At 50.9% G+C, this 22,749-nt stretch overlaps 1 protein-coding gene across 8 annotated transcripts; it reads left to right on the forward strand.

The window, feature by feature from the left end:
• Positions 1–2,468: 2,468 nt before the first annotated feature.
• Positions 2,469–20,546, forward strand: LARP7 (La ribonucleoprotein 7, transcriptional regulator). Of its 8 annotated transcripts, none has more exons than XM_070416829.1 (13): positions 2,469–2,598; positions 8,241–8,444; positions 9,168–9,268; positions 9,350–9,433; positions 9,524–9,688; positions 9,780–9,873; positions 9,949–10,302; positions 10,381–10,525; positions 12,016–12,167; positions 12,995–13,119; positions 15,905–16,064; positions 16,272–16,363; positions 20,212–20,546. In XM_070416829.1, the coding sequence occupies exons 2-13, from the start codon at positions 8,243–8,245 to the stop codon at positions 20,290–20,292; spliced, it is 1,755 nt and encodes a 584-aa protein (XP_070272930.1). In that variant the 5' UTR covers positions 2,469–2,598; positions 8,241–8,242; the 3' UTR covers positions 20,293–20,546. The 8 variants fall into 8 exon arrangements, with proteins under 8 accessions (XP_070272930.1, XP_070272931.1, XP_070272932.1 ...); XM_070416830.1 differs by having other exon boundaries at positions 12,998–13,119; XM_070416831.1 differs by having other exon boundaries at positions 9,952–10,302; positions 12,998–13,119.
• Positions 20,547–22,749: the final 2,203 nt, after the last annotated feature.

A 22,749-nucleotide genomic window follows, 5' to 3' on the forward strand; every position in this document is an offset into this window, starting at 1 on the left:
TGGCGAAGAAGTAAACAGAGATGGTAAAAGAAAATTATATTTTCCCTAAAGCCTTGGTTGCAAGCCATGACCCTGGGCCAACAGCATCAGCATCAGCTGGAAACTAGTTAGAAATTAAAATTCTTGGTTCCACCCGGACTTACTACACAGTGTGGGTTCAGGGCCCCGCAGTGTTTCAAGCCCTGCGGGTGCTAGTGATGCACGCTTGAGTCTGAGCACCTGCTTGAGTGTGAGCGCGGGCCCGAGAAGCCCTGGGAGGTCTCAATAAGGCTGCGATCTGCGATTCCGGGTCCCATTTCTCGTTTACACGTGTGACACAGACCACCTGCATGTTACTTATACATTAGATGCATTTACTTAGCTCTTCCCAGGTGCCAGACTCAAACGCACAAAACACCATCCCTAACCTCAAGAAACTTTCAGTGCCGTGGAGTGATAAGCAGTAATTACAATAAAATGTAACAGGCCTAGCCCAGCCAGCGTGGCTCCGTGGTCAGGCACGAGCCCGGGTTGCGGGCTCGATCCCCGCTGTGGGCCGTGCAGGAGGCAGCCAATGAATGATTCTCCCCTCCTCACTGATGTTTCTCTCTCTCTCTCCCTTCCTGTCTGACATCAATAAAAATGCAAACATTTCTTTAAATGTGACAGGAGGGCAACCCTCTTGGGCCCCCTCCCTGCTGCAGTGAGCTTTTCTGTAATAAAACTTTGCTTTTGTTAAAAAAAAATTAGCCCTTGCCAGTGTGGATCAATGGATAGAGCGTCGGCCTACGGAGTGGGAGGTCCCCAGTTCGATTCCGGCCAAGGGCACGTGCCCGGGATGCGGGCTCCATCCCCAGTGGGGAGAGGGCAGGAGGCAGCCAATCCATGATTCTCTCTCATCATTGGTGTTCCTATCTCTCCTTCTCCCTTCCTTTCTGAAATCATTAAAGAAATATATTTTCTTTAATTTTTTAAGTGGCCCTGGCCGGTGTGGTTCAGTGGATAGAGCGCCGGCCTGCGGAGTGGGAGGTCCCCGGTTCGATTCCCAGTGAAGGGCACGGTCCCCACGGCGGGGCGTGCAGGAGGCAGCCGATCCACGAGTCTCATCATTGATCTTTCTAACTCTCCCTCTCCCTCTCTCTGAAATCAAAAACATAGAGATAAATAAATAAATAAACGTGACAGGGATGAGCGCGGGGGCCTGGGCGCCAAACAAGGCTCCCGGAACGCGCGGCCGAGCTGCAGGCGGCATCCCCACCGGCCGGGGCGGATGCGGGCGGAGCCTCCGAACAGGAACCCACCCGCGAGGCCCGCAGGCGGGATGGGGGTGCGGGGACCGGGTCCGGGGTGAGACGGGAGGCGAGAGGAGGCGGAGAAAGCGAGGAATGGCAGGGGCCCGGCTGCCGGGCCGCGCGGCCGCACTTCCCCCCGAGGACAGCAGGGGGCGCCCCACGGCTTTCGGGAGACGGCGGTCCGTCTGACTCGGGGGTCACAGCTGCTCGGGGCGGGCGAGCGGGACCCAAACTGGCTCCTGCCGCCCGGCTCCCGGGGCAGGACGCAGGCCTTTGGGAAACGCGACCCCCGCGCCCTGCGCACTATGCGGGGTGGGGGGGAGGGGGCGCCGGGAGGCCCGGTCCACCCGCACCTGCCGCCGGGCGATTCCGGGCCGCCCCACCGCCAAGAGGTTCCCAAAGGGGTGGGGACCCCCACGTTCCCGGGGGACCACACAAGTGAGCGCCCTGCACGCCCACGTGGCTGTGCGCTCGGGACATGGCGGCCACTGTTCCCCGACCCATCAACGGCCCACAGAACCCAACGTCCTGTCCTGTCCCGCCCCGCCAGGGTGGCTCGGGGTTGAACTTCGACCTCTGAACCTGGAGGTCACGGTTGGGTTCCGGTCGGGGCACAGGCGGGGGTTGCGGGCTCCATTCCCACCCGGGGGCGTGCAGGAGGCAGCCGATCCGTGACTCTCTCATCACTGATGTTTCTCTCTCTCCCTGTCTCTGAAACCAATATATTTTTTAAAAACCCAAAAACTACAATTAAAAAAAACACCACATCACAATAAGGAGAAGACCCATTTCCTTGGCCGAGACCCTGGGTAACCGGTGACGGCGAAGACGGGCCCTCCCACCTCACACATCCGGGGGCTGCAGACCCGGGGCCACCGGCCGCAGGGCGTCCTCGCCGTCCGCTCGGGGGGCGGCTGTCTCGTCCCTTCCCCTGGTCACGGACGCCGCCTGGGCTCCGCGCCCTCAGTCCCGGAAAGCCGGGCACCGCTCGCCTTCCCCAAACGCGACGCAAAACCCGCTTCCAATTCTCCCGCCAAGCGCCGTGACGTCACCACCCCGGGACACCCATAGCGCTGGCCCAGCGCTCCGCTCGCGCCGCCGACTCCGCCCGCCAATCAAACTCCTCATTGGCCGCGTGCCCCGCGGCCCCGCCCCGCGAGCTGCACGCCGGAGACGTAGCGACGTGCTGCGCCTCGGAGCGTCTAGGAGGCGCCCGGAGAGCCGTGTCGCGCGTCCTATGACGCGTCGCAACCACGACTGTGAGACTCGGGAGACGGAAAGCGCTGCAGGTCGCAGGCGCTAGCCTGCATTTTGGAGACTGAACAGAGTAAGTCCCGAGGGGACTCTGGGGCCGCCGAGGGGCGCGGAGGTCCGTGCGCCCTACTGTCTCCCTCGTGCCCCGCCCCCTTCCCCTCCCCCTTCCCCCTCCCGGCGAGCCCGTCAGTGCGCACGCGCGGAGTCGGCGCGGAGGGGCGGGGTACGCGGAAGTGACGCTGCGTCACGGACTGGAGCCTGGGGCGCTAGGATAACGGGAGGGAGGTCCGGTGTCTTCTAACCAAGTCCTTTTTTTTTCCGGGGCCCGGGCCCTTGTTCCCGTGAGCGCGGCGTGCGGGGCCGGGGGTCCTCGCGCAGGTGTTTGGGGGGCCGAGGCGGGGCCGGGGGCGGGGCGGGGCCGGGCCTTGGAGCTTGAGCCGCGGTGAGGAGGCGGATCGCGCGCGAAGGGCCGGGGCTCTCGGCCTTGGAGCGCCCCGTCGCCCTGACGAGCCCTCCAGGCCAGGGGGGCTCCCCGGGGAAGTGCCTGCCGGTGTCTGAACGCAGTGCACTGTGTGCGCCTGTGGGATGTTCCCGAGAGAGACGCCGGGTGTCTGCCCAGGGCCCCTCCCGGCCGGGGCGCCTCGCTCTCCCGGGGCCCTTTGCCGCTAGTTCTGCGGCTCTTGCCCTGACCCGTTTTGCATCGGCGAACAAGCCTATTTCCGCCTTCAGAGACACTGCTTACTAGCATATTCGTGTATCCGGTTTTTAAATTTTCCTTTGAACTGGTTTTAACACGTAACTAGTTCCCTGGCTCGTTGCTTAAAGATCGTGGACACGTGTTCACTTTGCGTACAAGACCAGTGACCACCTTCCCATTGAAATGCGCCATGGAAGAGCCCTGGCCGGTGTGGTTCAGTGTATAGAGCGCCGGCCTGCGGACTGAAGGGTCCCGGGTTCGGTTCCGGTCAAGGGCATGTACCTGGGTTGCGGGCACATCCCCAGTAGGAGGTGTGGAGGAGGCGGCTGATCGATGTTTCTAACTCTATCCCTCTCCCTTCCTCTCTGTAAAAAATCAATAAAATATAAAAAAGATAAAATGTACCATGGAAGATGTTCATGGGATTCCCGGGAATCCCTGAAACTCGCTCTGATTCCAGCCAGAACTCGGCCTGGAAGCCTGGGGGCCGGAGGCGGTGTGTGTGTGTGTTGGGAATGGGGGGTCCCCCAGCTTCCTGGGCTGTGTCCCCTCGCAGCCTCAGAGCCTCTGTCACAAGAAGTTGGAGGAGCTTGTGGGTTGCGAGGAGTTAGATTGACCTGTGGACGGGCGGGCGAGGTCACACAATAAGGCTTATTCCTTGTTTAAAGCCCGTTCGCTGTCACTGCTTCACTTCACAGTTCCTGGAAAAGACGTGTTCTGCTGCGAGATGGCGCATAAAGCACTTATTTATAATCCTACCCCCCGCCCATACGAAAAGAACTTGTAATTCTTAGCACTTGGCAGTTGGTAAAACCCTTTAAAATACATTATTTAATTATTCAGCAGACGCGTAGGTTGTGGCCAAGCTAAGGGATTCCTAGTGATCGTCTTAACGTCCAGGTCACACGGCTCCTGTGTGGAGCGGACGGATGTTCCCGGGCTACGGTGACCGCGGTCGCGGAGAACACTGGGTGGACGTGAGAGCCGACCCCCGGGGCGCGTGGCTGGGACGTGGGGACAGGTTGCTAAGTGATCAGCGGTGATGGTTCCGTGTTACTGAGGGTGTGTGCGTAGCAGCGGTTGGAAGTGCTGTATGTACACCTTTCGTAAGTACATTTTTATTGACTTCAGAGAGGAAGCGAGAGAGAAACATCAGTGATGAGAGGGGATCCTGGATCCGCTGCCTCCTGCACACCCCCCACTGGGGATGGAGTCGGAAACCCAGGCATGTGGCCTTGACCGGAATTGGACCGTCGCCCTAAGCACTGAGCCAAACCCGCTAGGGCGTATGTACACTGTTTCGATTAATCTTCGTAAAACCCTATTACATGGGTGTGGGTTTTACCCACATCTCATAGAGCTCCGAGAGAGAAGAGGTCACTTGCTCAGAACCCACACAGCTAGTAGATAGTTTGGCTGATTAACCCCGTGGACTCTGGGTCCTGAATGAGAAGCGCAAGCCTGAGGAGGAAAGATAATGCCTTGGAACGGATGGAGGTGACAGCGCACCCGCTTGCTCCCCCAGGATGGTGAGGAGGAGGCTCGGGATCAAGCAGGTCTGACTGTGACTGCTGGTCTTTCCCAGCTGCTGTGTAGGGACCGTCAGTTGTACCAGGTTTTTGCCTTCTGTTTAGTCCATGGCTTCCTCTAAAGCAGCAGTTCTCAACCTTCCTAATGCCGCGGCCCTTTAACACAGTTCCTCATGTTGTGGTGACCCCCCATTTCATTGTTACAAATTGAACATAAAGCATAGTGATTAATCACAAAAACAATATGTATTTATATATGTGTTTTCCGATGGTCTTAGGCGACCCCTGTGAAAGGGTCGTTCGACCCCCAAAGGGTCGCGACCCACAGGTTGAGAACCGCTGCTCTAAAGTGAAGGCCTGTCTGTTTATCTACAGAGCAGACGTGCAGGCGTGTGTTACATACCCGGCAAGAGTCTCCGACTTGATTCAAGCCCCAAAATGAATCCTTAGGAGGAGGAAGGCAGGAGATTCTCTGGGCTGAGATGCGAGGATGGGGAACGTCTGGTTTCTGGGAGAATTGTGACTTTCTGTTGCTACTTCCTCGAGTGGCGGCTCTGACAGCGGAGGACTTGGAGAGCTGGTTCAGAAGGGACGCCAGCCCTGGGTCCTGCTGTAGGATCAGCACAGGCTTCACTTGAATTTTATTTACAATCCTACCCCACCCCCAAACCCCCGTACAAAAAGAATTTGCAATGCTTACACTTGACAGTTTGTAAAATCCTTTAAAATACCTTATTTAATTATTTAGCAGACCCATAGGTTGTGGCCAAGCTCAAGTCCCTGCCCTGACAGTTTGCATTCTGGGGGAGACACAACTGTACTTCCAGGCGGTGATCAGAGGAGACAGGATGGACAGTGGTGGCGGGTTGTGCTAGGGTTGAGGTTAGCGGGAGGGGATAGGTTAGATTTGGTCCAAGAGAAGGCCTCTGAGCTGGTGACCTTTGCAGGGACCTGAGTGACCCAGGAAGTGATCCTTGTGCTGTGCAGGCCTCGAGGTGGGCGTGGCCCTCGCGGGAAGCCCCGTGTCCTGGTGGCCGTGAGCCACAGCAGGTGTCAGAGCTGAAGTTAGGGGGACACCCCCCCCCCCCCCCCCCCCCAGGCAGAAGGACGCGGGCCTATAGGCCCCCGCAAGGGCTTTGGGTTCATTCTGAGTGTGATCACAAGTCGAGGACTTGGTGCAGGAGGCGGACATGCCCTGCTTTACGGGCCTCGGTGCTTTTCTGGCTGTTGCTGGTGGGGGAGGCGGGAGCAGGCCTTGGGCGCCCTGCGTAGTCCGGGCTGGGCACACGCCAGCTGGGCCCTGGGGTCCTGGCGCCGAGGCGCTGTCTGGTGTGAGGAAAGGATCAGGACGACTCAGGGGCTTTGCCCGCTTGCAGTTCCTACTTGGGTTCTGAGATGTGGAAAACTAGACAAAACCTAAGTTTGTTAAAACTTGAGTTTAATTTTTCTCATTTTAAACTTGAGATGTAGTTCGGATAAACAAGTAGAGACATCGCGCAGACAGTTGAATATTAGAGTGGGGAGCTCGGGAGAAGTCAGGGCTGGAGAATTTAGATGGTAAACTGTCAGCATCGAGTCAGGCAGCTAAGAGCTGGGACCCTCTGGAAGGATCCGTGTGGGTCAGAGGGAGCCCAGCTGAACCAGGGGGGCGGGTGGGAGGGTCCAGAAAGGGAAGCTGAAGGGGAAACCCCCCTGGAAGCTGCGGAAAGTGGCCTCAGGGGAGTTCACCTCAAGCTGCTAAGGGTCAGACCAGTGGTTCTCAACCTTCTGGCCCTTTAACTACAGCTCCTCATGTTGTGACCCAACCATACAATTCTTTTCCCTGCTACTTCATAACTGTAATGTTGCTGCTGTTATGAATCGTCATGTAAATATCTGAGATGCAGGATGGTCTTAGGCGACCCCTGTGAAAGGGTCGTTCGACCGCCAAAGGGGTCGCGACCCACAGGTTGAGAACCGCCAGGTCAGATGGTGCAGCTGATGTGTGTTCAGTGTCACCTGCATGGGCTCAGGTGAGGGACCAGGTGGGGACTCGCTGCAGCACCCGGACACCTGTGGTTTCTGATGACTGGTTCTGACCTGGAGCTGCATTTTGTGTGATGCTGGCATCATGTAAATTAATGCTTCCTTACATGTCTGCGTGAAAGTCCGCACCTGGCTGACCGAGGATGCCTGTTCTAAGTGCCGAGTTCTCTCGGGTTGACCTTGGAGGGTGACGGGGGCTCTGCCCGCTCCGTCACTGCATCTGCTGCCCTCGGGGACAGGGCCTTGCTGAGACTGAGACGCAGATGGGCTTCCGTCTCCTGCCCCGTTGACTGAGCTCTGCACAGCAGAGGCAGCAGGGAGAGGGGCAGCGTTTCCTCTCGGAGGCCTGCCCGCCCCGCACACCCCAGTCCAGCCTGTGGCTTCCACAGTAAAGGCCAGTGTGGAGGCTCCTCTGGTGCGTGAAAGCTTTAGCCCCCTTCACCCTCCCATCTGTCATGTCATTCTGGTCACGTGGGCCCGGGGCCTGCATGCCAGCCACGAGGGGCTGAGAGACATGTCCTAACTCTCCTGTTTCCAAGAAAACCGTCTTCAGTGAGACTGGTTACCCTCAGGCAGGCCGGCATCATCCGACCCAGTGGTCAGCCTGGGCGCACATGTGTGTGCATGTACCTCTAGTGACGGCATTAAGATGACAAAATTCATTCCACGAACGTTTGAGTGGCTCCTATGTGCCAGGGACTGGGGGTGGATGCATCAGTAACTAATACAGAAAGCACAATTTCCTCCAGCCACACTCTAGGGAGGTACAGAACAAACGAGTGAGCTGGATGCGATGGGCCGTCAGGGTGCGGGGACAGGAACTGTCCAGAAATGTGCGGTTTTAAATACAGTTGTGGAAGGAGACCTCACTGAAGAGGCGTTTGAACAAGACTTGGTTCAGCAAGTGCGGGAGCAGCCAGGCACCTGGGGGCCTTTCAGAGCAAGAGCAGCCCAGGACTGAGGCCGGAGCCCAGGGGCAAGGGAGGCGCCAGGAGAACTTGAAGGGAGGGGGTTGGGAACTGGTGCCCAGGAAGTGAGTCCTGGGATGGTCGTCACCCGAAAAGGGCCATTCTGCAGCTTTCCTGTGAAGCTCTGTTAGTGAGGAGACAGAAACACTTCAAAAACTCAAGTCAGGAACCCACTATTTCACTGGCGGTTGTATTGAAAAATGTAAATAAATTTCTGAGGTCTGTTGAGATGAAATGTCCGAGTTCCTCAATCTTACACTTTGACTCACTGACTTAAAGTGTAGCGAAGTGACATTTTACATAGTAGGATAATCTAGTCCTGAAGTTTAAAAGGGCTATTTGACCTATGCCTGAGGCAGGATATTCTGAAAGTTTAAATCTTAAAGGCCAATGGGAAAAGCTAAAAATTTTTAAATGAACTGCCAGCCAATGAAAGTTTATTCCACGGATGAACTCTGTGTTAGCAGACTTATATTTTTACCTCTGTAATCCACAGGGATGGAAACTGAAAGAGGAAAACAAGAAAAGGCGATGGAAGAGGAAAGGACTGAAAACAAAAAAGAGGTTGAGAAGAAGAAGCGGTCTCGGGTGAAACAGGTGCTTGCAGACATCGCCAAGCAAGTGGACTTCTGGTTTGGAGACGCAAATCTCCACAAGGACAGGTTTCTCCGCGAGCAGATAGAGAAGTCCAGAGATGGATGTAAGTTCACTTCAGTGTAAATGGAACCGGTTTCCAGCTGCACTGCCTTTGATGTACCAGCTTGCTTACTTCTGAAATAGCATGTCATTGTATGAATTGGTGTGTACTGTCTTACTTACAGTTCTTCAGTATCACTGTATTATATGGGGTGTATATACTGTGCTGTACACACTATATTATATATTTTAAACATGTTGTGCACACTAGACTTGATTGAGAAAACTCATGGACACAGATAACAGCATAGTGAGTGGAGATGGGGGAGGTACAGAGAGTGTAAGGGTGATATATACATGATGATGGACAGTGAGTGACTTGGGGTTGTGCCGATTTGTAGAATTATGCACCTATAAGGACTTTTAAGAAAATGGACAGGCACTAGAGCAGCGGTTCTCAACCTGTGGGTTGCGACCCCTTTGGGGGTTGAACCACCCTTTCACAGGGGTCACCTAAGACCATCGGAAAACACATATATAATTACATATTGTTTTTGTGATTAATTACTATGCTTTAATTATGTTCAATTTGTAACAATGAAATTGGCGGGTCACCACAACATGAGGAACTGTATTAAAGGGTCACAGCATTAGGAAGGTTGAGAACCACTGCACTAGAGGCATGTCCTTTCTTGCATTAAGAATTCAAATGGGACAGGGTTTCAACCATGATGGTAACAGGAACAGATTGAAAGTTTATTTTTGTTCACTTTTACATTTTTATTAGATGTGGATATATCGCTTCTGGTGTCTTTTAACAAAATGAAAAAATTGACCACTGACAAAAAGTTAATAGCCAGAGCACTGAAAAGTTCAGCTGTTGTCGAGGTAAGAACAGTTGTTTATATCACATAAATTACCACAATTACATAAAAACTCAGCCGCTCACTAGCTGTGTGTGCTTCGCAGCTGGACTTGGAAGGCACCCGGATCAGGAGGAAGCAGCCCCTGGGCGAGAAGCCCCCGGACGAGGACGAGCGGACCGTGTACGTGGTAAGCCTGTCCTGGGAGACAAGTGAAGACGGATCGCCCTGGAGTGAGAAAAGGGAGAGCATCATTAACAATGTAACTAATTCATTGCAGGAGCTACTTCCCAAAAACGTCAATCACAGCTGGATCGAGAGGGTGTTTGGGAAATGTGGCAACGTCGTGTACGTGAGCATCCCACACTACAAGTCTACGGGGGACCCGAAGGGATTCGCCTTTGTGGAATTTGAGACAAAAGAACAGGCAGCAAAAGCTATTGAGGTGGGTCCGGAACCTAAAAAGAACAAAAATGAGCAAAATAAAATTAATCACGCATTTTAATTAGAAGAAATTTTTGCTGATTTCATTTCAGTTTCTTAACAACCCACCAGAGGAAGCACCAAGGAAACCTGGGATATTTCCTAAAACAGTGAAAAATAAGCCCATTCCTGCCCTGGGAGTCGCTGGTGAGTATTTAAATAAAAATATTGTACGTGGATGGAGTTGCAGGAAAGTGAGAACTGATGGGAGCATTGTTACAGAAGAAAAGAAAAAGAAGAAGAAGAAGAAAGTCCGGGTAAAGAAGGAAGACGGTGTCCCGGCCAAAGAGGTGACCGTGGACACAGGCAAGGAGAGCGGAGCCTGCGAGGTGAAGGGGCCCAGGGCCGCGTCGGAAGGCTCTGAAGGGGAGGGTGCCGAACCCCAAAAGCCACCCTCAAAGAAGAAGAAAAAGCGGGTTAGAGCTGAAGCGGCCGGTTTGCCTTCGGGTCGAGCAGAGAAGAGGAAGCGAAGCAGCTCCGAGGACGCGGGGTGTCTGGCTCCCAGGTCCAAAGTCAGGAAGACGGCCAAGAAGGACAACCCGGAAAAAGCCTCCCAAGTGTCCAAAGAAAACAAAGGTATTTCTGACTTCGCTCACGGTCGGGGCTCGACAAATACAGTTGATTTATCACCTGATTTCTGTCTTTTTCTTGAAGATCTGGAAGTCTCCACTGAAGAGGAAAAGGAAGCAGGAGACATAAAAGACGGGTCGCTCCTGAAAGCCAAGAGGAAGCACAAGAAGAAGCACAAGGAGAGGCACAAGATGGGCGAGGAGGTGATCCCCCTGCGCGTGCTGTCCAAGTGAGTGGGCGCCGGTCGGGGGCAGCCAGGCCGTCACCATTGCTAAAGTGCAATTCCAGGTCGTGTACAGAGTTGCACATTAGCAACAGTGACGGCCTGCAGCCAGGTCTGCGCGGCAGGATGACGGTTACCAAGCAGCAACCACACTAAAACATGGAAGCACTTATTTCCGTCTGTCGAGCAAATGCCTCCATGTTAAAGTGGTGGGTGTTCTTAGAGACCTAAGGGTTCCGCTGAAATGCCCCGACTGCAGGCCGGGCTTGTGCGCTTGGGAACAGGCACAGCAAGACTCACCATCACTGAAACATGGAAGCACTTACTTCTCTGGTTCCAAAGCAAGTACATCCACGTTTAAGTGGTGGGGAGCCCAGTCCTGGGGAGCCTTGCGATCCCGACTGGCTTTAACCTGAAAGTGAGTAGAAAACAGATTTGGGCCCTAAACACGGTGTGGGTGTGGGGACACCTCCACTGAAACATGGAAGCACTTACTTTTGCTTTACACAGCAGGTGCCCCCAGGTTAAAGCAGAGGAGCCCCCGCGCCTCTGGGAACAGGCTAGTTGCTGTGCGGCAGCCGAGGGACAGCTGGACTCACCTCTACTAAAACATGGAAGCACTTACTGCTTAGGTCACAGAGAGCATTTCCATGTTAAAGTGGAGGGGAGCCCACGGGCACCGGGGTGGGAGCCACGGAGGGAAAAGCAAGCGGCATACCTTTCAGAAGAAAGTTCTTGTTCTTAACGTCCTGTCCTCCTGGGAAGGGTAAAGGGCAAGGACTTGGGGCTCCTGTATTTATAGGATCCTTAGCTCTGAATTCCTTAACTGCCTTTATCTTAGGGAATCATTAAGGGCCTTTTGTTATTCTAATGCCTCAGCCCAGGAAGGTCGGATCCTGGGTGGGTCGGGATTTTTTTTTTTTTTTTTGAAGTATACAGATGTCAGTGTTACAGCTAAACCATCACCAGCAGATCTCCTCCTCCTTAAAACTCTGCTATCTGTGTGTTTGATGGCGTCGATTAGGGCTAACAATGAGGCTCCCAGGAGCCCACAGGGCCATTGTGTTCCTCCCTGGAGGGGCTCAAGCTGTTTGAAGAAGCATCTACATGTTAAATGCATGTAAATAAGTTGCTTCCAGGGGGTGTTTTTTCCCTCTTAGAAATTCCTTTTCATTCTAGTAAACACTAAGGAATGTTATCTCTGAAATTGGGAGCAGTTTAACGAGTAATCTAAGTCGTCTTTCAATTTCAGTAGGTCCTTTTCCCCCCAGAGATGACTGTTGTAGTAAATGTTAGCAGTTAATTAATTCAAAGCCTTCATTTCCAAAAGTTCAAATCATTGAAGTAGACGTAGGAACTGACCTGGCAAATTGAAGCCGGTCCACCTGCGTGCCAGTCTGGACCCTCCCTCTGCCTGCTGGCGGGGCGATGTGAATCATTGTGAGGGGACGTTCTTGGTCATCTGCTATTTCTAACGTACTTTTCTTTTCTTACAGGAGTGAATGGATGGATTTGAAAAAAGAGTATTTAGCCCTGCAAAAAGCCAGTATGGCTGCTTTAAAAAAAACAATATCCCAAATGAAATTGGAGTCAGAAATGGAAATAGACCATGGAGTAACTGATAAGTCTGGACTGAAAAATGAAAAAAGTAAAATGATCGTTTTTGTAACATTATATTGTATTACACACTAAAATGCCATTTTGGAGTTATAGGCTGAACTTTAATTTTTAGAAACTTAATTATACAGTAATCATTACAGAAATTACTGATTTGGCAAGTTATTCAGATGTGTGACATTCTTGATATAAGAACATTTGAAGGGCTCATTTAAACAGTATGTTTCCTAATCTGTTATTTAAGTTTTCTCTTGTTCTCATTGTTAGTCAGATTTAGTAATGAGTGCCTACTTTATGAATTAAGTTTGTGTAAACAAAGATTGTACTTTGGCACTTGTAAATTTATTTCATAGTGTTAACCATAAGCAGAAACAACACCAAACAAGATTCCTATGAAATTTATAGTATTAGGATATATGTTAAGTTTCTATAATGAAAATAAATTTTCACATCTGAATTATTATATAGAGTATTCTTTATTATTCCATGCCTGTTTATCTATCTACTTTTATTAGGTACTTTTTGTTTTCTTGGTTCAGGGAAGATGGGCATTTTGGGGGGAAGATGTTACAAGTGTTCTAAAAGTAACAGTTTGCATTTACAGTAATTACAGCTTTTGTATTTTATTTCATGGTAATCTGCATTTAGCAGTGTGGTTTTCGTCAGGGAGGCCTATTATGAGCCCCAATGATTTACAATGTGTAACTTTCTTAATTACATAAATTATGTTACAATTAAGTTTTAAATTAAGTAAACTAATTTTTTAAAATAGCCTAAGAACTAACGATGGTGGTGTAAAGAGGCCGAGGTGTTAAATGACGAAGGGTAATAGTTCTTCCTGGTCTTTTTCTGCTCCAGCAGCAGCGGGCAGTGAGGAGGGCCGTCCCCCCGAGAAGGCGCAGGCGGCGGGGCCGCAGTTCATGGCCGGCGTGATTGTGAAGATCGTCAGCCCGGAGCCCCTGCCCGGCAGGAAGCTCGTCAGGGTGAGCCGCAGCCCTGGCTGCTCGTCCCTCCTTCCTCCTCAGGGCTCCCTGTGGAAATGGGGGCATTTGGAAAACACAGCCAATCAGATTAGGGCCCGTTCCTCTGGGAGAGTCGTTGCAGGGTTTATTCCAGAGCCGCTCTGAAACGTGACCAGAGCAGAATCCAAAGACTGAGTTCCTTCGGTCTGTCCGTGGTGCCCTGGCCGGGGCCTGTGGGCTGAGGGCGGGTGCAGCAGAGCGCCTCCCTGGTGCTCCTCTTCCGGGGCTTTTTGTTTTCAGAGAAATGGTGTTAGAAGGGTGGTGCCAAAACGCGCCGAAGGTTCAATCAGCAGTGGAGTTGGTCTGAAATTACTTTAAAATCCTAACATCTGCTGTCAGATTTTGGAACAAACGAAATAATTTGTGATTTGTTTTCATTGGTGTTCTTAGCTTTGAACAGACTCCTAAATTTTCTTTTGCCTAAAGTCAGAACTGTTTGGAATAAAAGAGAGAATATGTATATTTTTTTCTTTGCATGAATTTAGTTTATTTTTGTCTGTTAATGAGTTGAAATTGAAAATTTTTTCCTGAAAGAAATGTAGGGTATTTGGGGGAAAAAAAGCCTTTTCTTAATTTTATGTTTAATTTTTTTTAATATTTTCAATCCATGCTGTTTGTTTAAAGAAATTGAAACAATTACAGAAAAGTGTTAAGTATTTTGAAAAACTACAAGTTTTGCATGCATGGGCAAATATACCCAGAGTTCTACATACTTTACATTGCAAATACTGTTTGACAGTCTCCTTTTTTCACTTTATACGATTTATCTCACAGCCTTTTGTCCACCAATGCAGCAATATTTCTTTCTTGTTCATATGTTCTTTTGAGAGGCCTGCCACCCAGTTAGGTGAGACACTGTCTTTTCAAACCACGTAAAGCCTTCTGTAACAGAGCAAATGTATTTACGTTTTTATACTGACTTTCAGCATCATGTTAAGTTGTTTTGGTTTTGCATCCTCATACCAGTCACATTTTACCTGCGTAACCTTTGAGGTTGCTCACTGTGATCAGGTGTGAACACTTTCCTGAAAGTCCGCAGCTCTCGCTGACACCTGGGTGAGGTGCTCCTAGGCTGTGGGCGAGGGTGTGTGGGCAGGCCCACGCGGACACTCCCAGCTTGCAGAGCATTGTGGCAAGACCGATCTTGGAAGTGCTGCTGTGCTTGAGTTGGTTGATTTTTCTATTAAGATTTAATAGAAAAATCATTCGGTTTGTCATTTGGAATGAATAGCATAAATTTATGTCGATGACAAATTCTTCATTCATGATCATTGAAATCATAAAGTAACTATGAATCAAGTTTGTGGTCACTTGCATTTTGCTGGAACAAAACCGGTTGGGAGGAGGTGGCGGCGGTTTGTGTTTGCCGAGGGATTGCCAGGCTGATTGTCATTCCGAGGGCACCCCAACATGACGATGGCTTTCCGTAAATGTCTTTTTGAAAGGGCCTACTATAAACCAGTCACATAAATCAGTCACGTGGCTGTACTTCCATTGCAGAGTCGAACTTTTTCAACTTGAAACTGATTGTGTTTCTTGCTTAGTCTCTAAATTAGTACTATTAACTAGATACAGAAATGGGAAGAATTGACAAGTATAGTCTCTTTTTTTATTGAATTAGTAAACATTAAGTGCCTCTTGTGTGATAGGCAGGGTGACAGGAATGGGATGAGTTAAGACTTAGTTCCTGTTTCCACAGACTCACAGGTTTTTATATATGAAAGATTCATTCTTAACTAATAAACTTTTCTCTTGGTCTATGATGCAGTAGTATTTCCAGGTGTTTCTCAGTTCTGTGTAAATCAGACTTTAAAAATCCAACATCTCAAATGAGGAACAAATGTAATAATCTGAACAATAAAGATTTAATTTAAAAAAAAATCCAACATCTCAAAGTAACCTAAATTACTTGTGGCTTGAATTTTTGGGTCAAAACCGCAGGGGACGAGATGGATAAGGGCCTGTTTTTGGCTAGGAACCCTTAGCTATTTGTTTAGCTTCCTGAATGGAGACTGATAAATGAAGACCTGGTGTAACATTCCTGCATAATCGCCTGCGTTTGCTGAGGAGCCTGCTGCGAATGCAGGAATCCTGTTAATCTGCCCTCCCAGCAGGCGAGGTGGGGAAACTTCTCCTGGGTCTGGGTGACAGGCTTGTGCAGCAGAGGTTGTTCAGGTATCTCATCAAAGAGGAAGAGCTTTGAGCTGTATTTTCAAAGACCCGCTCAGGAACCTAGGATTTGTGGAGGTTCACTGAACCTTTCTTTTGCATGAGTTGTTACAAGAAGTTGCATATTTTCATGTATATTTTAAGTCAGAAGTCACAAGTGTACGGGTGAGGGGGAACACTCCTCTCCCCCAATCCATGGAGGCTCTTTCTATTTTGTTTTTAATTCCAGCCCTTATTCTGTCGGCTCCCGGATGGGGCGCCCTCTTGTTGCCAGGCGGGTGGGTGTGGTGCGATCTGCTGCACGTCTATGCCCCCCAGACAGGTCTCCCCTCTGGGGGCGATGTGAAAGGTGTGGTGGAGTAAAGGAAGTTACGACTAGAGGCGATGTTGGATGGGTTCTCAGGTGTGTCCCTGTGAGGCTTCTAAGAGCATGCGTATGTATTTCAGAGGAAATGCTTAATGTGGGGTGGTTCTCATTGAAGCTTCAGACGGCATAGCACGCTCTGACATATCCACGGGGAACACGTTAGCCGCGGTGTGAGACGCTTTGTTCATACTCCCTCTCCCCTGTGCGCAGGACACGCTGGCCACCATCTCGGAAGTGGTGTACGTGGACCTGCTGGACGGAGACACCGAGTGCCACGTGCGGTTTAAGTCTCCCGAGGACGCTCAAGCCGCCCTGAGCGCGAGCGCGGACCTGCAGAAGCAGCACTGCTGGAAACTCGAGGTTCTCGCTGGTAAAGCCGCGGACCTTCCCTCTCAGCTGCCTGTTGTGGGGACCGTGATGCTCTCTGAGTCTGGCTGATGAGTCCGGTCTCCTCTGAGCTCTCACACGCGCACCATAGCAGTGAACCTCAGCTCTGCTGAGAGCGTAGAGCCCTGAGCTCTGAACGTGTTTGTCCCGTGTGCCCTTGTACGCAGAGCCCCGTGTTGTGTGTTTTCAGGTGACCATGAACAGAGGTACTGGCAGAAGATCCTGGTAGACAGGCAGGCCAAGCTGAACCAGCCCCGCGAGAAGAAAAGAGGCACCGAGAAGGTAGCGGGAATTTTATTTAGCTTCGCTATTTGCGTGGTTTGGGGGGGCTGGGGGCAGCCTAAGCTTTTCCGAAGGCTGACTCGCCTCTGGAAGTCATGTGCAGGCGCACAGTAGCCTTGGTTTGCAGTAGGTGGCGTGCACTGAGCTGCAGGTTGAGAGGGAACACTTACTTTCTAGATTTTGAAATACACAAAATTAGAATTATTTTCCTCAGGAGGGTGCATGGTTTTAATTTAGAGTTTTCCCTTTGGCCTTTTTTTTTTTTAACTTGTGTGCTGACTTAAAGCAGTCCTGCTTTCTGGCTGCTGGGTTTTCAGCTGGGTGGTAAGTGATTATTTAAACGTTGTCTTAAGGTAAAAACACAGTGTATGTAGAGTGTGGTCTTTAAGGACAGGAGCCTCCAGAGATAAGGGTGAGAGCCTTTAGGAGTGTGGTTCCCTAAGCAGTGATAAGCCCTGTTGCTTTTTCTCTGGATAGTCAGTGATGTAAACAACTTTCAATACAGTAAGTAATTTAAAGCAAGTTTCTTGTTCAATAATTTTATTTTAAGTTACACTGAGTAAGTAAATTATTACTGTTTCTAGTGAGATGTCAAGCTTATTATTTTAAAACATTATTATACATGTAAAGGTTAGTGCATCTTAAAGTGCTTAGAACAGAACAGGGCACATAATAACTAAATTACTATTATCAAAATTTTAAAATGTATATTGTAAAAGTCAGAAAAACCTACAAAGATGTACATTCTTTTGTCATTGGTTAGCACTTGAAAAGTCATGCTTTCTGTATTCCAGGATTGACGGCTTGCGTTCGTATTTATAAAATTCTTCCCTCCTCCTCCACCTTAAAAACCGGGTGTTTTTCCTCGGCCTCGGTTGGGGGAGGTGCCCCAGTCTGTGTGAAATCTGCCTCTGCAGGCGGATGCTGCTCCCCGGCCTCCTTCCTGGGGGCGCTGGGCGCTGGGAGGTGTTAATTTGAAAGCCTGCGTGAGGCTATTTAAATGTTAAAGTCACTAATCCAGAACTCGGCCCTGAAATGAAACCACTTTGTTAAATGATGTTTATCTTCCAATTGGTGTGTCGCTTTATTTAAATTGTGTGTTTGTAGAACTAGGAATTAGTAATTTTGTTTTTCAGAAAGATCCCATTTTCCTAAGTTTGGGGGGTGGGGGGGCGCGGATTGGCTCGGGTGCTTTGTGAATGGAGCCCAGCGAGGGCTGGTGGGGAGCGCGGGCTCTTTTCCGACCCCCTCACCTGCTGCCCCTTCAGCCACATCCAGCCCCCGTCGGGGAGCCGCCCGTGGGCTCCTGTCCCAAGTGGAACACGGGAGCCACACAAGGTCGCAGTTTGGAGGAGAGGCTGGACCGTGCTGGGGGGTGGGAGCAGGCCTCTCGGGCGGGCGCTGAGGGGTCCGAGAAGGTTTGCCAGACGGTGAGACAGACCCGTCGTCCCCAGGAGGGGAAAGCGCTGCCGTGAACGCTGGGTCTGCGTTTCCACGTCACGGTGTAGGCAGTGGGGACGGTCTCCTCAGTCCTGGTGGGAAGAGGGGAAGGACAGTCAGGTTCTGCCCTGCACCCCTGCGGGCAGCGTCTCGTGCGGGGAAATGAGATGACGCTCCGGTCGGGTCGGTGAGGGGCTGGAGGTCTGCCCACAGGGCCTCCGCGTTCCTGCCGGACCAGGGGCCTGGGCGCCATCACCTTGAGCACATGATGCAGAATGAGGCCTCTCTCCTTTCCCTTTAGCTCTTAGAGTAGATGGCAATACTTTTCATCTTTATTGTTGAAGTATTACATTTGTCCCTCTTTTCCCCCCATTAACCCCCGCCAGCCCGCCCCCACCCCCACCCCAGGCCTCCCCACCTAACTGTCCGTGCCCGTGGGTTATGGACACACATATAAGAGGACTGTGGTGGGTTACCTCCCACCCACTCACCCTTCCTGTTTTAATTTTGTGTTGCTTTTTATCAAAACGGGTTTTTTCCTACACACGACCGGTGTGTCGGATGCTCAGCAGGGGAGAGCGTAGTTCCTGAGTCGGGGAGGAACGCTGGAGTGGCATTTGTCACCTCTGGCCTCGCCTCGGGAGGAACAGGCTTCCAGGGTGACCCACAGCGACTTCCTGCCAATGGCCTCCTGTCACCACACACTTTAAAGAAACTGTGTTGGTGGTCGATTGCTCATTAGAATCTGTGTTTTTATGAGAATAAGATTTTCATTTCTCCCAAAGCTAAACATTTTAGATGTTTTAATCAAGAAAGCTTTTGGGCCCTGGCTGGTTTGGCTCAGTGGATAGAGCGTCGGCCTGAGGACTGAAGGGTCCCGGGTTCGATTGTGGTCAAGGGCATGTACCTTGGTTGCGGGCACATCCCCAGGGGGGAGTGTGCAGGAGGCAGCTGATCGATGTTTCTCTCTCATCGCCGGTGTTTCTAGCTCTCTATCTCTCTCCCTTCCTCTCTGTGGAAGAATCAATAAAATATATTTTAAAAAAAAAAGAAAGCTTTTGGGCCCTGGCCAGTGTTGCTAAGTGGTTAGAGCGTCCGACCGCACACCAAAGGGTCAGGGGTTTGATTCCTGGTCCAGGGCATGCACTGGGTTGCAGGCTCGATCCCTGCCCCGGTCGGGCACATGAGGGGCAGGCAGTTGTGTCTCTCACAGTGATGTGTCTCTCCCCCTCTGCCTCCCTCCCTCCCTGCCACTCTCTACAAAAAGTCAATGGCTGCCCTAGCCGGTGTGGCTCAGTGGATAGAGCGTCAGCCTGTGAACTGAAAGGTCCCAGGTTCGATTCCCGTCCAGGGCACATGCCTGGGTTGTGGGCACATCCCCAGTGTGGAGCGTGCAGGAGGCAGCCGATCCATGATTCTCTCTCATCATGGATGTTTCTATCTCTCCCTCTCCTTTCCTCTCTGAAAGCAACAAAAATATATTTTAAAAAAAGAAAAGTCAACAGAAAAATCCTCTGGTGAGGGTTAAAAAAGAAAGCTTGTGGAATATTTAGTTATTTTAAATTATCTTCATACCACATAATTTCATGCCTTCTTTGAAAATATTGACGTGTTTGTGTTCTGGAGTAGTAAGTATTTTCAGTAGTAGACCGTACTTGTGACATTTATTTGTTTGTTTGTTTATGTGTTTATTTATTTCCTCATCCGAGGATATGTTTTTTTGTTTGTTTGTTTGTTTTTAAGAGAACGGTGGGGAGAAAGAGAGACAACAATGTGAGAGAGAAACTTCCATTGGTTGCCCAGCCCTGACCGGGGATCAAACTCGCAGCCTCACTGGGAATTGAACCTGCAACCTTAGGGTTATGGGGTGACGCTCCAACCAACTGAGCCTCCCAGCCAGGGCTGTGTTTGAGATTTTAGTTTTCAAATTTGTAAGCAGACCTTTGTGTGGCACTCTGCCCGAAATACGCCGCCTCATTCCAGTAGCACCTGATTCTCAAGCTCAGGGTCCTGACTGACCACAGGGCCTGTAGGAGTGACTTAGCGGTCAGGACTGACACCGAGGGGGGGGGGGGGGCAGCTAACAGGGTGGGTCCTGACCCGCAGGTAACAAACGTGGCTGCAGGGAGTGTGGCCCTTTTAACTGGAAAATGTTCGGTGATCTGGAACTAAAGGGAGGGGGTTGGGTGATTGAAAGATTGAGTACCTCTCACACTATAGACCATACCTGATAGTTCTTTCTGTGACTGATGTGGTCTAAGCCTGATGATCTCACTTGTCTTCCTCTCCCCCTTTTGGAAATATTTTATTCAAGCTGATGATAGTTGTGAAATTTTTCTAGACATAATTATATTTTGTTTGTTTTTAGGTATCCAATACATTCTAATTTCTGATTTCTTTCTCCATAGTTAATCGCCAAAGCTGAAAAGATTAGACTCGAAAAGACTCAACAAGCAAGTAAACATATTAGATTTTCTCAATATAATTGAAAAAATTTTCATTCACCTCAAGATTTCACTGGATGCTGAAGCTGTTCTGAAGAAACCCATTTTTATTATGCTAGTAATGCCTGATGAATGTTTTTTTTAAACCCACATTTATCTAAAATAACTTGTAAATAAGATTTTTTTTCTAGAGACAAGTACATTGTATACTAGGATTTTTTCGTTAAACATTTTATTTGTTGAAATGCTCGTACATAAATCAACCTCATTGATTTAGTAAATAAATACTTGGAACATTATCATTAATTTTGTTTGTTTATATCACTAAATAACGTGCCGGAAAAAATCAGTGCGACGTTAAGATGCCGTTTAGGGAAATGTGCAGGCGCTCCCTGCACTTGCCATTTTGTAGCTTTTCCCACCTCCATGTCCTGGGTGTCGTGTCAGGCTGGTGCGTGCAGACAGACGTGCGACCTTTCTGTTCTGTGAGCTGTGCTCTGCCCCTCCGCGTTCCCACTGAACAGGCCACGTGAACTGCTTCCAATTAAAACATTACATTTTAAAAGTACTGGGTTTGTCTCCATAAATGAAGACAAAAATAAAACGTACAAACGCTGTTAATTAACCAGTTACCTTCCCCGCATCCAAATGGTAGCCGTCCCCACATGCCATGATGTTTTGAATGTAATTGCTGGTGGCGCTCAGAGGGTTGTGAACTCACGGAGAACATCGAACCTGCGTGAGGCCTCGCCGAGGGACTCCCAGGCTGGAGCGAGCGCCCCTCCCGGGCCTGTGCCGCCTGCCTCTCCATCTCCCCGTCTCCCTCCAGGTGCCAGGGCGTGCCCTGTGCAGCCGGCCTCACTCCTCAGGCTGCTAACCCCGTCCCTTCGGCTCCGTCCAGCGGTGGCCCTCCACCCGGCTGCCTCTTCGCACATCTCAGCAGCCTGTGGTCAGAGCTCTGAGGACATGGGCACCTCTTGGTGGAGCGACATGAGCTTTACTACCACGGGGAGGTGTCCTGGCAGCTCACCCACTCGCCTCTCCCTGAAGGAAAGCCAGCAGACACTCCGCTGGAGGCAAAGAGACCGAAAGTAGTCACTGAGCACGTGTGAAGACGATGGCGAAACGCGCCCGCTGACCCAGAATAGTCCTCGTAAGTGTATGTTTCAGGAGCTCAGTTGCCCTCAGGGCAGTCTACGGAGACTGGAGAGCTCATCAAGGAAGACTTCAGAACTCCTCTCCCGGCCGTGCATGGCGAGACAGGTCTCCGTGGACAAGTCTGCGGGCCCCGGAGACGGGAGGCAGCCCGGGCTCCGGTCCCTCTCCTGGGCTTGTGTCCCCAGGCAGAGGCAGTAAACAGACATGAGTGCAAAGTCCAGTTGTTAGGTCAGCCCCAGGGACAAGCTAAACAGTGGGGGAGAAGCCACACTCGCGCTTTCATTTCTTCTTTAATTCATTTAATTGAGGGAGACTTTAGTTTGCCCTGCTGCAATCAGACACTGACACGGCACACATGAGAAATGCCACGCGTGAGAAATGCCGGGAAAGGTGAGGTTCCCGCCCGGGGGAGCCCGGGCCCCGGGGAGGACGGCAGTCAGCATACAGCGGGGGAGCTGCGGCCAGCCTGCCCGTGAGAGCCGGGTCCCCTGCTCATCCCCCGCCACCTGTGGTCCCCGGTGAGGCCATGCCCTTGTTGATCCAGGACTTCACACAGGAAGTGCTTAGTGAATACTTGTTGAATCGCATTAAATGGGATGTGCTTGGGGGGGGAGGAGGGGTCGCGGCAAATGCTGTGATGAAGGTGCACAGAGGCCAGTTCCTTTTCAGCTGCCCAATCTCATGCGCATTCTTTTTTTCATATATTTTTATTGATTTCAGAGAGGAAGGGAGAGGGAGAGAGACAAACGTCGGTGATGAGAGAGAGTCACTGATCGGCTGCCTCCGGCACGTCCCCTACAGGGGATTGAGCCTGCAGTTCGGGCATGTGCCTGACCTGGAATCAAACGCTGACCTCCTGGCTCACAGGTTCAACCACGGAGCCACGCCGGCCGGGCCACACTTTTTTTAAAGTGCCTCCCGTGTCCCCGTATCTGCGCATCTCAGTGGGATGTGCTTCCTTCAATGCAAAACGAGGCTTATTTGAGCTCCCGTAGGGCCTCCGTGTCACTGTCACCAGACAAAACCTATTGGCCATGGTGGTTGCTGGTGAGCTGTGTCCTCTCAGTGGAGTGGGCGCATCTATAGCCACTTTCCAGTGAAGAAGCTGAAGGTCCTGCCAATGTCGGAGCAGCAGGCTGGTGAGGGTGTAACCGCCGTGTCTCCTGCTCTGGACCCAGCATTCAGTGACGGGAGGCCTCCTCTACTTGTCTCCTCCCTCCTCTCCTCCTTTCCTCCTCTCCAGCCGCGTGCACCTTGTAGAGACACGTACGTACCGTCACGTGGGTGACCTCTGCGGCAGCACGTCCTATCTCAGTGCGTCCTGGAGGAGGAGCTGTGGGCAGG

This window comes from Myotis yumanensis, unplaced genomic scaffold (assembly GCF_028538775.1).
Source record: "Myotis yumanensis isolate MYYU_CA2020_CCGP unplaced genomic scaffold, mMyoYum1.0.hap1 SCAF_5, whole genome shotgun sequence".
Taxonomy (NCBI): Eukaryota; Metazoa; Chordata; class Mammalia; order Chiroptera; family Vespertilionidae; genus Myotis; species Myotis yumanensis.